This window comes from Plectropomus leopardus, chromosome 23 (assembly GCF_026936395.1).
Source record: "Plectropomus leopardus strain MGB_pleo_1.0 chromosome 23, ASM2693639v1, whole genome shotgun sequence".
NCBI lineage: Eukaryota > Metazoa > Chordata > Actinopteri > Perciformes > Serranidae > Plectropomus > Plectropomus leopardus.
In genome coordinates, this window is record NC_142198.1 from 10,229,421 (window position 1) to 10,242,773 (window position 13,353).

At 39.5% G+C, this 13,353-nt stretch overlaps 1 protein-coding gene across 10 annotated transcripts in view; it reads left to right on the forward strand.

The window, feature by feature from the left end:
* slc24a2a (solute carrier family 24 member 2a) overlaps window positions 1-13,353 on the forward strand; it is a 61,440-nt gene that overhangs the window by 1,422 nt on the left and 46,665 nt on the right. For 2 of the 10 annotated variants that reach the window (XM_088074073.1, XM_042512181.2), the window contains exons 1-2: window positions 7,810-8,189; window positions 9,517-10,593. In XM_088074073.1, the coding sequence (XP_087930199.1) occupies window positions 9,691-10,593 (903 nt within the window). In that variant the 5' untranslated portion in view covers window positions 7,810-8,189; window positions 9,517-9,690. Of the gene's footprint in view, window positions 1-6,588; window positions 6,651-7,807; window positions 8,190-9,513; window positions 10,594-13,353 lie in introns of those variants that run through there. The other 8 variants (XM_088074071.1, XM_088074072.1, XM_042512185.2 and 5 more) reach the window with 6 other exon arrangements.

The following is a 13,353-nucleotide window of genomic DNA, read 5'->3' on the forward strand; positions in this document are numbered from 1 at the left end:
GTATATGTAATACATAAGTATATTCATGCAAATGCTAATGCTTATCCTTTTAAAAGTACATTTTCAAACTTTTAATATACTATCAAAATAGGTGCTCATTAAGAATTACGAGTTTTCTAAAAAATATAAAAGCTTCTTTGTTGAACTGTTTGACACTTCTAAGGTACCATATTGTGCTTATTTTCAGGTTCATGTTTGTGTTAAGGCGTTCTACATGAACATGTTAATGTTCAAAAAATACATTTGTTTTTCTCATACTGTCAGCCATACTGTTTTAGTCTTGCAGCCATTTTTTTCCCCGTGGCCACTTGCAGTATTGCAGAAAAAAAATCTTCTGCAGCCCAGAAAGTGTTTTCCCCATAGACCACCATTATAAAAGAGACATCTGTAAACTTATGACTTATGAAACCTTGTCCTGGAAACAAGGACAGTTATGAATCTTTCTATAATGATTTTTTAAGAAGCTCTGCTGAAAGAAATAAGCACCATATTGACAACCAGTGTCTTTTACTATAACTATGGTTTTAGCACCTGTCTCTTAAAGCCTGCCCTCCATAAAAAAGCTCTGTCTGCTCTGATTTTTTTCGTATTTATGGGTCATTCACATCTACGCTCTCAGCATCTTTTCACCGCTATTGCAGTCGGGGAATTATTGTATCATCACTGTAGTGGTGGTTATAGTTGTGACATCACAACTTCCAGGAAGTCCTGATGGCTTGTTTAGAGGCACGAATTACAGATTACTGTCTTTTTTGTGGAATTTAGCATTTTTATACTTTCATAGTGATTGTATAGCGCCTATACCTGCTTTATAATAAAAATATATGGTAATCTGTGTTATTACAATATAGGACCTTCAAGTTTCAATGTAAACGACCCTTTAGCTGCCACAAGTGGTCACAAGTTAGCAAAGGTATCAGACAAAAAAATATATGTTTACCTTTCTATTTAGCCTAATTATCTAAAATCCTTCTGTTGTCAAACGTGACGCAAACATTTTAAACATTCTTGATCTGTAATGTCAAAAATTTATTAAGTTCATTCTTCAATATCTCAAAAGGATCAAGGCCAAGATTTTCGCAGTAAACTTATACTTAAAAAACAAACAACTGATCACCTCTTAATCTTCATAAAGTCCTCCAAACAAAACAAGAAGTATATGACATGCATACTGACAGCCAATAGCAGGTACTCTGAATCTGCGGGATACACACCGTTGATCTAAAAGTGTAAAAATGGCTCAAAATGGCTCCCTATCAAAGAGGTGCTATGTCACAAACAGACATTTGCCAAGCTCAGCCAACAGATGGTGAGCTTGGCATCCTTTTAGATAAAGCTTTTGGCAAAGGCAAAGTTCAGGGACAACACAAGGCTCTGCAAAGTGTGTTGGCACGTTCCATTTTGTTTGTAAGGGCATGAAACTAACTGTCTGGTTTTATGCTTAAATTTGACACAGCTCCATATGGGCCGGTTTTTGACAGTGAAAAGTTCATTGTTGCGCTCGGTTTGTAGATTGATCAGTGCACCTGGGAATGTTGTTTGCATGGAAAGTATATATAAAAACATACCCAAACACTATTTTTTGTTGATTGGAAACTTTTATCACTGATGACCTCCAGACGTCCAAGCTTGTTCTACATGTTCTGTACAAGGGTTGATTTGATTAAGTCCAGATGTGACGCGACCTGGGATTAACCCGTTCTTCACAAGAACTAAGGTCTTTCACAAAGGGTGCCAAGGAGATTTGCGCCGACTCCAAGGGACACTGTGGCACACACAAGTCCAAATAATTAGTAACATCTGCAGGCAGCCTGTCTTAATCTCGTCAGACGTAATTATTCCAAAAGACATCTCAATCTGACAAAATATCAATACATTTATGACATTTTAAAAAATTTATTTCCTATATCTGACTTTAGTCCTCACATTTTGAGGTGTCCCCTAAAGCCCGTGGCCCTTCCCTCTTTGATCGGCACCAACTAGTCAAAGACGAACCATATCACCTTAAGTGCACTTGATTACGCAAGCCTTTCCGACCCCCCTCTCCACATCTCCTTGGGCCTTCTGTGTAATCTGCTGAGATTTAAACCTGCTGCTCCTGTTTAATAAATCCACTGCGATTAAAATAGGATTACAGCTCTGCTTTCGCCTTCCTAATGACATCAGAGCATGAAACATTTTTCGACTTTTTTATTTTTTTCCCCAGTCGTCGGGTTTTTGCCCAAGCTCACTAGTTGTCGTAACCAGACAGGCAGCAATGATTTTCAACTTCTCCAACCCGCCCCTCCAAAACCTCATCCCCTGCAACCCAGCAGGTCAGCCCATCTGTGTGGCTGTTGACATAAGGATTAACCTTATAATGCAGCACACATCCTGTATCAATGCTGTCCTCCTTCACATCAGACTTCTCAATGACTGATAACAACCAGAAAAAATACACTCCAGTGTCAGGATGTTGTTCACGTGAACCTTGAAACCCTCACACAAAATTGCCTCCACCAAAACAAACATAGTGATCTGATCATTGCCCTGTGGCCACATCTCATGGATGAAATATTTAGCATCATATTCATTGACTAAGGGTGAAAAGGCAACACTGCAGACATTGTCCCCATGTTGCTTTTAGTAATGTCAAATAAGGGATGGAGTGAGCAGATCAATACAACTTGTTTGCCCTGTTTGTCTTTCCTCACATTTGTACTGCAATGGTTAAATATTTTAAGGTCACAAAAAAAGATTGATTGGATTTTTACGACAGCTGAGCTCATAAATCCAGCAGAGAAATCTACTTAAGATAATGTACTCCACTTTAATACACAATGAAGCTTAACAGTCAAAAACGGAAATGTTAATATGGAGTGTTTTTTCGTGTAGTTTGTGTAAAAATTTTCAGTGCATACTGATAATACAAAAGGCATCCAAGCAATAAAGTTTTTAATCAGTCCAGGCTTAACATCCAGGCAAACCTGCGTATGGTATACTCCGACGTATCCTGGACAGAATAGAATATATTTTCTTTTTACAACAGATTAAAGTTGAGTCCTCTGTGCTCTATATGCTGTGGAGAGTAGTGTCTGATCCTCTACCTGGAAGTAGCTGATGGAAAAAAAATCATGTTCTGCTATTTAAAAGTTGACTTTTGTGACTATGTGGATTAAATTCTTGTAAGCAGGAGTTCAAGTCTGTAAATTTAGTTGGAGCAACCCCTTTTCACTTGTGATTGAAATAACGTATCATAATTATTGCTGAACTAATGGCTGTAGCTACCTCAGACGACAATTAGAGGTCGTCAGTTTGTACTGTTCTCTTTATAAATGACCACCTGTAAATCTCATGACATTTCCATCAGCCTCTCAGCTGTAGTTTGGGTTGAGGGCTAAGTTAGCATAATGATATGTGAAACTAATATCGTCAACATTTTAAACATCCTACCTGCCATATATCAGCATGTTAGCATGCATTGTACAAATATTAGCATGCTGATGTTAGCATGCTCCACTGTGACTATGAACGGCCTCACGGAGTTGCTAGCATGGCTGTAAAGGTTAGTTAGAAGGCAGAAAACAATATTTTAAAAATTAAAATGCTATTGAAGAATAAATAGGCAATTATAATTTATTTCTGACATATAAAGAAGCTGCCTTTCAGACCAGGGATTCTCACCATGTTTTGTGCGGGGCTACTTTTGCAAGGTAACAGGAGGCCAGGTGCAGTTATGAAAATAAACATTAATTGATAAACAAAAAATAATAATTAATATATCAATAATTATCCAATACGGATCAATCAAATTTTCATTAGAAAAAGGTCAGCAGGACACTTGGCATCTCATCCCGGGCCAGTTTTGGTCCACAGGCCATAAATTGAGTATCACTTTAAAAAATCACGAAGATAAACTCTGAGACATACAACTGTTATCGTATGTTTACAATAAATATAATATTTCAGAACAATAAATACAATAATACACCTTTTTACAATAAGAATATAATCGGAACAGTGAAATGATGTTAAAAATGGAAACATGTAGAGTTAAAAAAAGGGAAAATTTCAGGTCTCTTCAGATGATTTGGGTTTTCAGGGGCTGCTTGGATCTCAGTATTTCTAAAAATCCTGGCTGTACCATGTGTGGTGAAGGGCCACCAGTAAAAGTAGGGTCTCACTTTCACACTGTGGGTTCGTATCTAATCAGCTCCAGCACTAAGTGATCAGACCTGCCTGTGGATTATCAATTCGTTAATCTCTTCAGAGCAACTGCGGTTAAAATGAATATTCCAATCCACCCCTGAATTTCATCTAAAATGGTCTCTCCCACTTTATCTCTGAACAATCTTGCTTTTGTGTTATAACTCAGAGGCAGGCCATTTGTCTTTTGGATTACATTTACTCAGCTGTTTCAAGAGCCTCATTGATTCACTATTTACTATCTGAGCATCCCATTGGTGGCCTGTGCCCATTTTGTTTTGCTGACCGCATTTTCCTAAGGGGCAGGTGGTCTGTCCAAGCCTCTTTGTACAGACTTGTGCTGGTGGTGGGGGGGTTGCTAATATGAGGCTTTCAACATCTAATCCGGAGAAAGTCTCTTAGAAAAAGCTTATCTTGGGACTCTCCAATTTCACTGCTTTCCTCATCTACAGGACCAAGCAGCTTTTGGTGTTGGTTATTAACAGAAATGACTCATTTAATAGAGCTAATTCAATACTTTGCCTCAGTCAATTGTCCTTCCCTCTTCACCGGAAAAACTTGCTTGCTTATCATCACCCTATCTACCCCCCACTGCCCCTGCCCCATTGCTGACAAATCCATACAACTATGTGGGACACAAAGGCTCGGATTTAGCTGCCGGGCCAAAGCGAGGGTGGGCCGGGTGGGGGGCAGGGCCAGCATGGAAATTTCTGTTGTTTTTGTCACAGCACAGATTTCAGACAAATCAAAACAACTGCCACCATCACCCCTCCCAAACTGCCTCCCTCCCCACTGCAACCCACATGACCTGTGACCAGTCATCACTTTTATGCTGGAAATACAGCCAGATCAGGAGTGGTTGGTGCGGCGGTGTGGAGGAGAGGCTGCGTGTGCACTCTATTGTTAAAAAAGAGCTGACAAGGGCCTGGATGGGATCTCATTTGATAGGCAAAAATATTGACAGATCTGATTAGAGCTGGGGTGACAGACTCCGATTGCTCTATATGATGTTGTGTGCAATCAGATGCATGTGCTCAGACAGATAAACGTGACAATTTAAATAAAAGGATTAGCTATTAGAACAGCTTTTGTGTGCCGTACAGTCGGTATACAAACTATTTTGATTTACTATCACATTCCCCTGAGGCCAGGTGTATCTACAAGATAAAAAAAAAACTAATCTGAAATGAAACTAACTTTTAGGATTACAGGCTGACATAATAGAACTTTAAATCTTATTTGTGTTACACAAAAAATTGTATAAGAGAGTCTTCTTTGTCAAAACATCATTTGCTCAAACTATAAAATTCATTAATATTAAGTATAGTTCCTTCTAACAATTATTTTTTACTATAGCCCATCAAAATATCCTAAAGCCCTGGGTGACATCATTGAATGTCTTGTTTTGTCCAACCAACAGTCCAATCCAGTTTGGTTTTTTTTCAAACTTTGGAAAGCTCCCTGCAGAGCCACAGAGAACTTTTAACAGCTGTTTTCATAGACTTGAGTGTTACATTTCAAAACGCAAAAGCTGAGTCTTGTTTGGAATGCCCATTTAATTTCTCCAAATTGACAGTCTTTTCTGTGACGAAATCCTTGCCTTACATCCCAGTCTTATCATCTCAACCATCTGATCGATGACGTAGCCTACTTATGGCTTCATTCACCAATCTCTTCCTCCTTTTAATCAACTTGATGGGACAGAAACCAGTTTGTTCTTGTGGAATTACGTGGGAGCAGTTGTAGGGACACTCAGCAGCGATAGATGGAGTGAGGATATCAGTCTTAAGTTCTGTGAGAGGGAATTATGATTGACATTCCACAATGTTGTCATGGTTAAAGGAATAGTTTGACATTTTGGGAAAATACACTTATTTGCATCCTTGCCAAAAGTCACATGACAAGGTCAATACCACTCTCCAATCTGTCCATCATATATAAGGCAACAGCCAGCGGTCAGTTAGTTTGGCTGATTACCTGGTGAGTGGCGACTTCAGGAAGTCATTGTGCAACTTGTCTTTTTTAAATATTGTTCTTGTATGGCTAAAACGAGTTGTTTACAGTCTTTTTGCTTAGCTAAGCAAATTGGTTACCAATTGTAGCTTAAATTTTTTAACAAACCTGCCATCTAGCTATGTCGGAGCAAGACAACACACAAGGGCATTCCCCAAATGTCAGGTTATTGCTTTTAAGAAGTTTTCCACAGTAATTACAGTCAAGATAATTCAAAGACCTATTATTTTATTACATGTCAAAAGACAGTTTTTATACCAAGTCAGTTAATTTGGCTTGATAACTGTACAAATATGAACCCCAATGGCAGGCCTTGTCATCACAAAAACATCTGACTATTGATAATCCGAAGTAACTCAAGTCAATGTCGTCCTCTGCATTTCCTGTTAGGTAACGAGGGGCAGCTACAGTGGAAAGGAGATGAGAGCAGAGAAGAGGGGACAATCAATGAGGTCAGTGAATCATGATTTATTATACAGCACCAGGCCATTAGTGTCACACATACTTTGTCACACTGTGTAGAGATTGTGTGTCCGCATCTATCCAACGGGGTTTGGCTTATCGACTAATGCTAAGTGGTTGGGTGGCTTTTTTTGACATTAGGGGTAAACATAGCGACTCAGGTGGTAGTAGGGATGATGGTTATGTCAGATGAAGGCATGTTATTAGTTGACATATTTAAAATGCAGCAAACTGGTATATAAAGCACATTATTTTAACGTTTTTTTTATTTTGTACTTTCTACACACTTTTTTGCTGATGTTAAGGTATCATATTTTGTACTTCTGTACTGTTCTTTACTGGGTCATTTTTGTGTCATGTCTTCTTAAATTGCCAGTTTGCTCAAGTTTCAAATGGTTAATATTTCTACTCAATACTAGCCTAATTACCAACAACTGCTAATATTTTTAACATTATATCATATCATTATATCATTATATCATAATTCATCTGGAAAGTTTGTTTTTTTTCTTTAAAAAAAGGTGCCAGAGTGAAACTATCTTTAAGATGCCTTTTACAAGTATTTAAATCTGAGCAAATTGGGGGTTTTTTTGTTCACCCTGGCACCTTATTACTCTTTTTTTAACTTCCCAGATTAATCATGAATTGTGATGTTAAAATTATTAGCAGTTTTTGGTAAATAGTCCAGTGTTGAGTAGCAACATTAACCCTTTGAAAACTGAGAAAATTAGCTTGACTTCTTTCAAAAACATGCTTAGTGGTAAGCTATCAGTACCTACTTTTATCAAACTAATTCTAGAAATCTAATAAATTTATATTATAAAATAAATAAATAAAAATAAATTTTCCAAAATAGAGAATTAAAATGAAATGTTCTCTGGTTTGATAGAGAATATGAGTATTGTGTATTTAGGGGAAAAAAAATCAATGATGCTGCACCTTTGGCTGCACGTGACATATGCATATGCCCTTGAAATGACCTAAGGCGTGCACATAAATCTGCAACCGAGCTGAAGCTTATCCACCTGTTCCGTCATCATGAATAGAATTAAAAAAAAGAAAAAAAATGAGTGGAAATACTGCCTTTGCTGTGTAACCACGGCAACTCCTCCCTCAAAATGCAACATCACCAAAGCCCCCACCGCGTGAAGCGAGCAGGAAAGGATGCGCTGTCTGCCGCTTACCTGGCTTTTTTAATAAACCAGGCGGTTCACGTGGTCAGCGCAGCCCAGCACAATATTCTGCTACATTAGCAAGGTATTTTCGACCGGGGATTTTTTTTTTTTTTTTAGCTCCTCTCATCCGAGACGGGAGGGATGCTGCTGCAGCTGCTGCTGCTGCTGTGAGGGAGAGAGGTGAGCGCAGTTGGAAAAGCGTTTTTTTCTTCCTCTCCAAAGCTCCTCCTCTGCCGTCGGAGAGCGGAGACCGGTCACATTTTTTGCTCAATGAGAGCAAGAGGGCACCGGAGAGGATTTCCTAATTTCAACCTGCTGCTGTGCCGTGCGGCTGTTTTCTCGCCTCTGTCAAAGGTAAGGCATGCCACCGTCTGCAGCCTCTCCACGCGTCATGCGCCTCGCCAGGGAAACTAATGTTGGGCTGTTTTGGTCGGGGGATGCTGGTTAGCTGTTTGTTGGTGTGATGATCCAGCTGAAAGGGCGAAGGCATTATTGAAGGGCAGACAGGGAAAAGAGTTGAACTGCCACCCCTGACAAGCCGTTGAGCTGAAAGGCAGCAGGCTGTGCATCAGTGAGAAGTCAAACATGATAGGACGTGTGTTTTTCTGTGCTTTTACCTGAGCAGCAGCGTCATAGCGTTTACCATTTTCACAGACTGAAGCCAAGTGATGTCCGTAAACCTTCGGCCTTCACGTTTCGTGGTATTTTCTCAGGTAAAAAAAGCAGGTTTCCGATTCTTGGTTGTAAAAATCGAAATAGTTAAAGCAGCAGAATCAGTTGCACATGTAAGTTTCTCTGTTTGCTGCATCTTGCGGTTCGAATGAGTTGAAATAGTCAACTACTGCATGTAAAATTACTGAAAACACTCAATCGTGTGCAGATAATGTAAGCGTAAAAATGATCCCAATGGACTATCACAATTAAATTACACGTAAATGTTAAAACTTGTTATGAATTCTAGATTTATTCCCAATATATATTTCCACTTAATTGTGCAGATTTATTTCAGAGCCCTTTGAGAGAACACTAAGTACATGGGATGATTTTAAAACTCTAAATATATATAGGATTTGTATTTAATTTTTTAATTAATATTTTGTATTAAGCTTTTGACATATTTCACATCTCTGTACAGTCTTGTAACTGGGGTTTTCCTCTTTGATTTTAATTTCTGAATATCTACATATCTTTTTTTTTTCTTTTTTCTTCCCTTTTTTTTGCAGTGGTCAGGAGTATTAGTCCTGATTTTTGGCTGACTTTTCCATGGCAACAATTGGTTAATGTAACAATTTTTATGACATATTTTTAATGAATTAAAAATAAAGGAAAAACCAACTGTCACACACACATTACTCTCCATTTACGATGTTGTATAAATAGAGAAATGCAGCAACAGGACATGTTTGAAAATCTGTACTGATCACTTTTTTACATGATAGAGGTCAACATTGATGAGCTTTCTTATGATTAAGAAATAAATATTTAGTTCTCTGTTGAGTTAAACTTTGTGACATCATCACATTATTATATAATATGACTATTATATTTTAAATACATCTTGTTTTCGAAACCTGACATCTTTTCTTTTGGTTTGGTTGTATTTTGATTCTCTTTTTTTCACTTGAGTTTCTCTCCTGGTTCACTAACTAATTTTCTTCATTCTGTCAACATTGTCCAGCAGAGGCTAATATGAAGACATCATTTGGCAAACCAGACCCTGGAAAGCACCTACAATCTTCTCAACTCATTTGAAACTAAAGACAACACCATGCATTGTCTCCGGTAAGATCCGCACCCTGCTCTCCCCTCTTCCTACCCAGCCATTGAGAGTGAGGACGCCACGAGCTTCACAAACATGGGTTCAGATCAACCAAGCATGGGTTCACTAGAGAGAAGGCCCTTAGCGGATGCCACCTGTAAGCGGCAGGCCCACCACTATCTGCGGAAAAAGCTGAGGCCCGTGCGAATCTTTGGGTTCGCCCTCAGCCTGGTGGCCGTAAGTGCTGTCTCCCTCAGTGCCTTGACCTGGAGCTCAGGGGGTTTCAGCGAGCCAGTGCTCCCACAGGAGAGTCTCCACCAGTCGGCCCCCCACCGGACTCTACTTTTCACCCAACACCAGAGGGACCCCAACGTGTCAGCCGACATGCCAATAGCCATGAAATCTACAGCAAAAAGCAATGAGAGCCAGGGGGAGTACCCAACAGACATTTTCAGCCTCGAGAAGAGGCGCCAAGGAGCAGTGGTGCTCCACATGTTTGGCATGATCTACATGTTCATTGCCTTAGCCATAGTGTGCGACGAGTTCTTCGTCCCAGCGCTTACGGTCATCACGGAGAAGCTGACCATTTCAGATGATGTAGCGGGCGCAACCTTCATGGCAGCGGGCGGCTCAGCCCCTGAGCTCTTCACCTCCATCATCGGTGTCTTCATCTCACACAGCAACGTGGGCATCGGGACCATCGTGGGCTCGGCCGTCTTCAACATCCTCTTTGTGATTGGGATGTGTGCCATCTTCTCCAAGGAGATCCTCAACCTAACATGGTGGCCGCTCTTCCGTGATGTCTCCTTCTACATCCTGGATCTGATCATGCTCATCATCTTCTTCCTGGATAACTTAATCTCCATGTGGGAAAGTATCACACTGCTCTCAGCCTACGCCGCCTACGTCATCTTCATGAAGTGCAACAGCAGAGTCGAAAGCTTCGTGAAAAATTGCCTGAACAAGAACCAAGTGGTCGAAGTAGAAGTGCAGCCCAAGGTGAGTTGGTTTCTTGATCCATATAATTTCTTCTCCCACTTCCCTTCACCACCATCGCCTCAGAAAATACTATTTTTTATGAAATGTCAGAGTAAGGTGAAGTTACAGTAGGTGTGCAGTAATGAGTTTTAGTATTTGGGCTGATAGAAGTGACCTTCCATGTCTCCTGGCATGGAAACACACTCATCCTTCTACACATATCATGCTGCTGATCTGATATTGCTTATTGTGAAGTCAAGCTTACTGTGATAATTGTTTCATTTGAGCCAAGATGAAAACAGTTTTTAATTCCATGTATCCTTTTGTTCTCATCAGCCTAATGAGCATTTTCAAATGAGACCAGTGTCTCACAGATGTCCCGCACTCATGGATCATCCCATATGCAACAAGCGATGCCAAACATATGTTTTATGAAAGTGATTTATGGCATACATGCTCATAAGCTTAGAATGAGGAAAACAACAGGAGCAGGAGTCAACAACTAAAGTGACCATTGTGCATTAATGTGGCTTAAATGATGCTGCACAGGGGCTGGCATACAGTATTCCTCTGTGGGATTAATAAAACACAGTCAATGTGTAATTCTGGGTTAAGCTCTACAAATTGTGTCCCAGTCTGACAAACAAATCCCTCAGAATATCTCAAGAGCTATTTTTTTTCTCCTAGTTAAAGATTTCCCACATAAATACTGTATTTAGATAGCTGTGTAAACATGTAAAGCACATACAGCACACTGAGGTGAACTGCATGTAGTGAATGGCTTCAGGCTTGCCGTAGTAGTCTTGTTTGATGTGCACGTTCCTCCATATTTGCTCTCAGGGAAGTGCTTCAATCATTCAGTACAATATTTAAGTTTCTGTTCTATAGCATAAGCAAAAAGCGTAGAAATCATTGTGTTACTTCACATAACAATCGCCCCCTCAATGACACTTGAGGGCAAAAGACACTGCAGTGCAATTTGATACCGGTGTAGAGATTATCCAGACGGATTTAGATTTCTTTGTGACATGAGATGGAAATGAAATTTTGTGAAAGTTGCATTGTAAAGCTTTAATTAAATCTGGATTTATTCAAAGTACATAAAGGATATTTAAACGGCAGTATTCACAATGTGTGTGGTGGTGGTGGTGGTGGGGGGGACTCTTGAAGAGTCGCCATTTGATTCGCAGTGTGTAAATCAAAATACTTAAATTAAAACCTGTAGTTATTTTCTTTAGCTCCTATTCTGTCATACTAAATTGATTTTTGGCTTCTGTGCAAGAAAAGAGTGAGAACGGAGGTGCACAGGCTGAATGCCAGAGAAGACTCAGGTGACCTTGAGCTGCAATGGATTCTGGGTACTTTGGCCAACAGAAACGTGTGTGTATGTCTGTGTGTGTGTGTGTGTGTGTGTGTGTGTGTGTGTGTGTGTGTGTGTGTGTGTGTGTTGACAAACAAGTTTTGATAGGGGGAAGAAATAGTGCGAGACAGATGAGTCGATCAAACCCCACCATCAAGTCTCGTCTCCTGTGACGCTTACAGCAGATTTAGCCTCTCCTCTCTCTGTTGCATTGTGGGTAACAGTCCCATGGCTGCACCTCTCTTTTATAAAACATAGAATACATGTGAATTAAAATGTACAAAATTAAAATCTAAAGCTTTTTTTATAAGGTTGTGTGAATTAATCTCTTTTATTTTAAAGGTCTGGATCAAAAGGGTTAATAGAACAAGAAAAGCACAAATATTATTAGAATATAATCATCTAAACATCCTTCTTTTAATCAAGCTCTGACACTTTGGGGACGTGTGTATTTCAAGACACGTGTTATTTTGAGATTTAATTGGCAATTTAGCAGCCTTGTGTGTGTATGTGTGTGTGTGTGTGTGTGTGTGTAAATTCATACATGAGTAATGGAGAGTAACACAGGAGTGCAAGGACAAGTGTCCTGGAAAATATGATCGAACGTTTGTGTTTTTTCTATTTTTAAGTGACATTCACTACTATGAACTGAGAGCTGCTTTTTAAAAAAATAAATAAATATTTTTTTATATAAGTTAATCATTTCACCGTCATGACTGAGCTCCAAGGTGTCCTTAATCCTCCACACAGTGCTGTTCAAGTGTAAAGTATTGCATTGTAAGGACAATAGGGTATTATTTGACGCCATGCCCTTGAACTAAACACTTGATTAAAATGGGCTTCCCTGTGATTATTTCATGCATTATGATATTGGGACGTCCCTGTTCGGTGTTACATTGCTGCCATAGACAGAAATGCAGGCAGTCAGCAGCAATAGAGAGGGGGTGTTATGGTGTCACCCTAAGGATAAAAGTGCGAAGGTTGCTTGGCAGTTGGCCATTAACATTGCATGCTATAAATACCATGTATAATTCGATTCAGAGAGTAACATGGGCAACAGTGTGATGTTCTGCATTTAGCAGTCATCAGTCAGTTTTGTGCTGTCTGCGACCGCTGCCTTTCATCTCACTACAAAACTGCTTGTACTGCAATCTCTTTTTTTTTTTTTTTAAGTTTCTTTTGTGAAACTTGTTTATTCTGCTCCTGGTAACATAAAAATAGCAGGCTTTGTTTCTCTCATTTTCTTGAAAATAATGCCTCAGCTCCCAGGCATTGCATTAAATGGTGAGAGGAGGGCTTGCTTTTCGATCATTTGACAGATCAGTGGTGTCTTTTTTTTTTTCTTTCTTTTTTAGCCTTGGGATGATGTGTAACATTATCAATATAACACAAACAGAACTGTCAGATCTCAGTGTGGATGC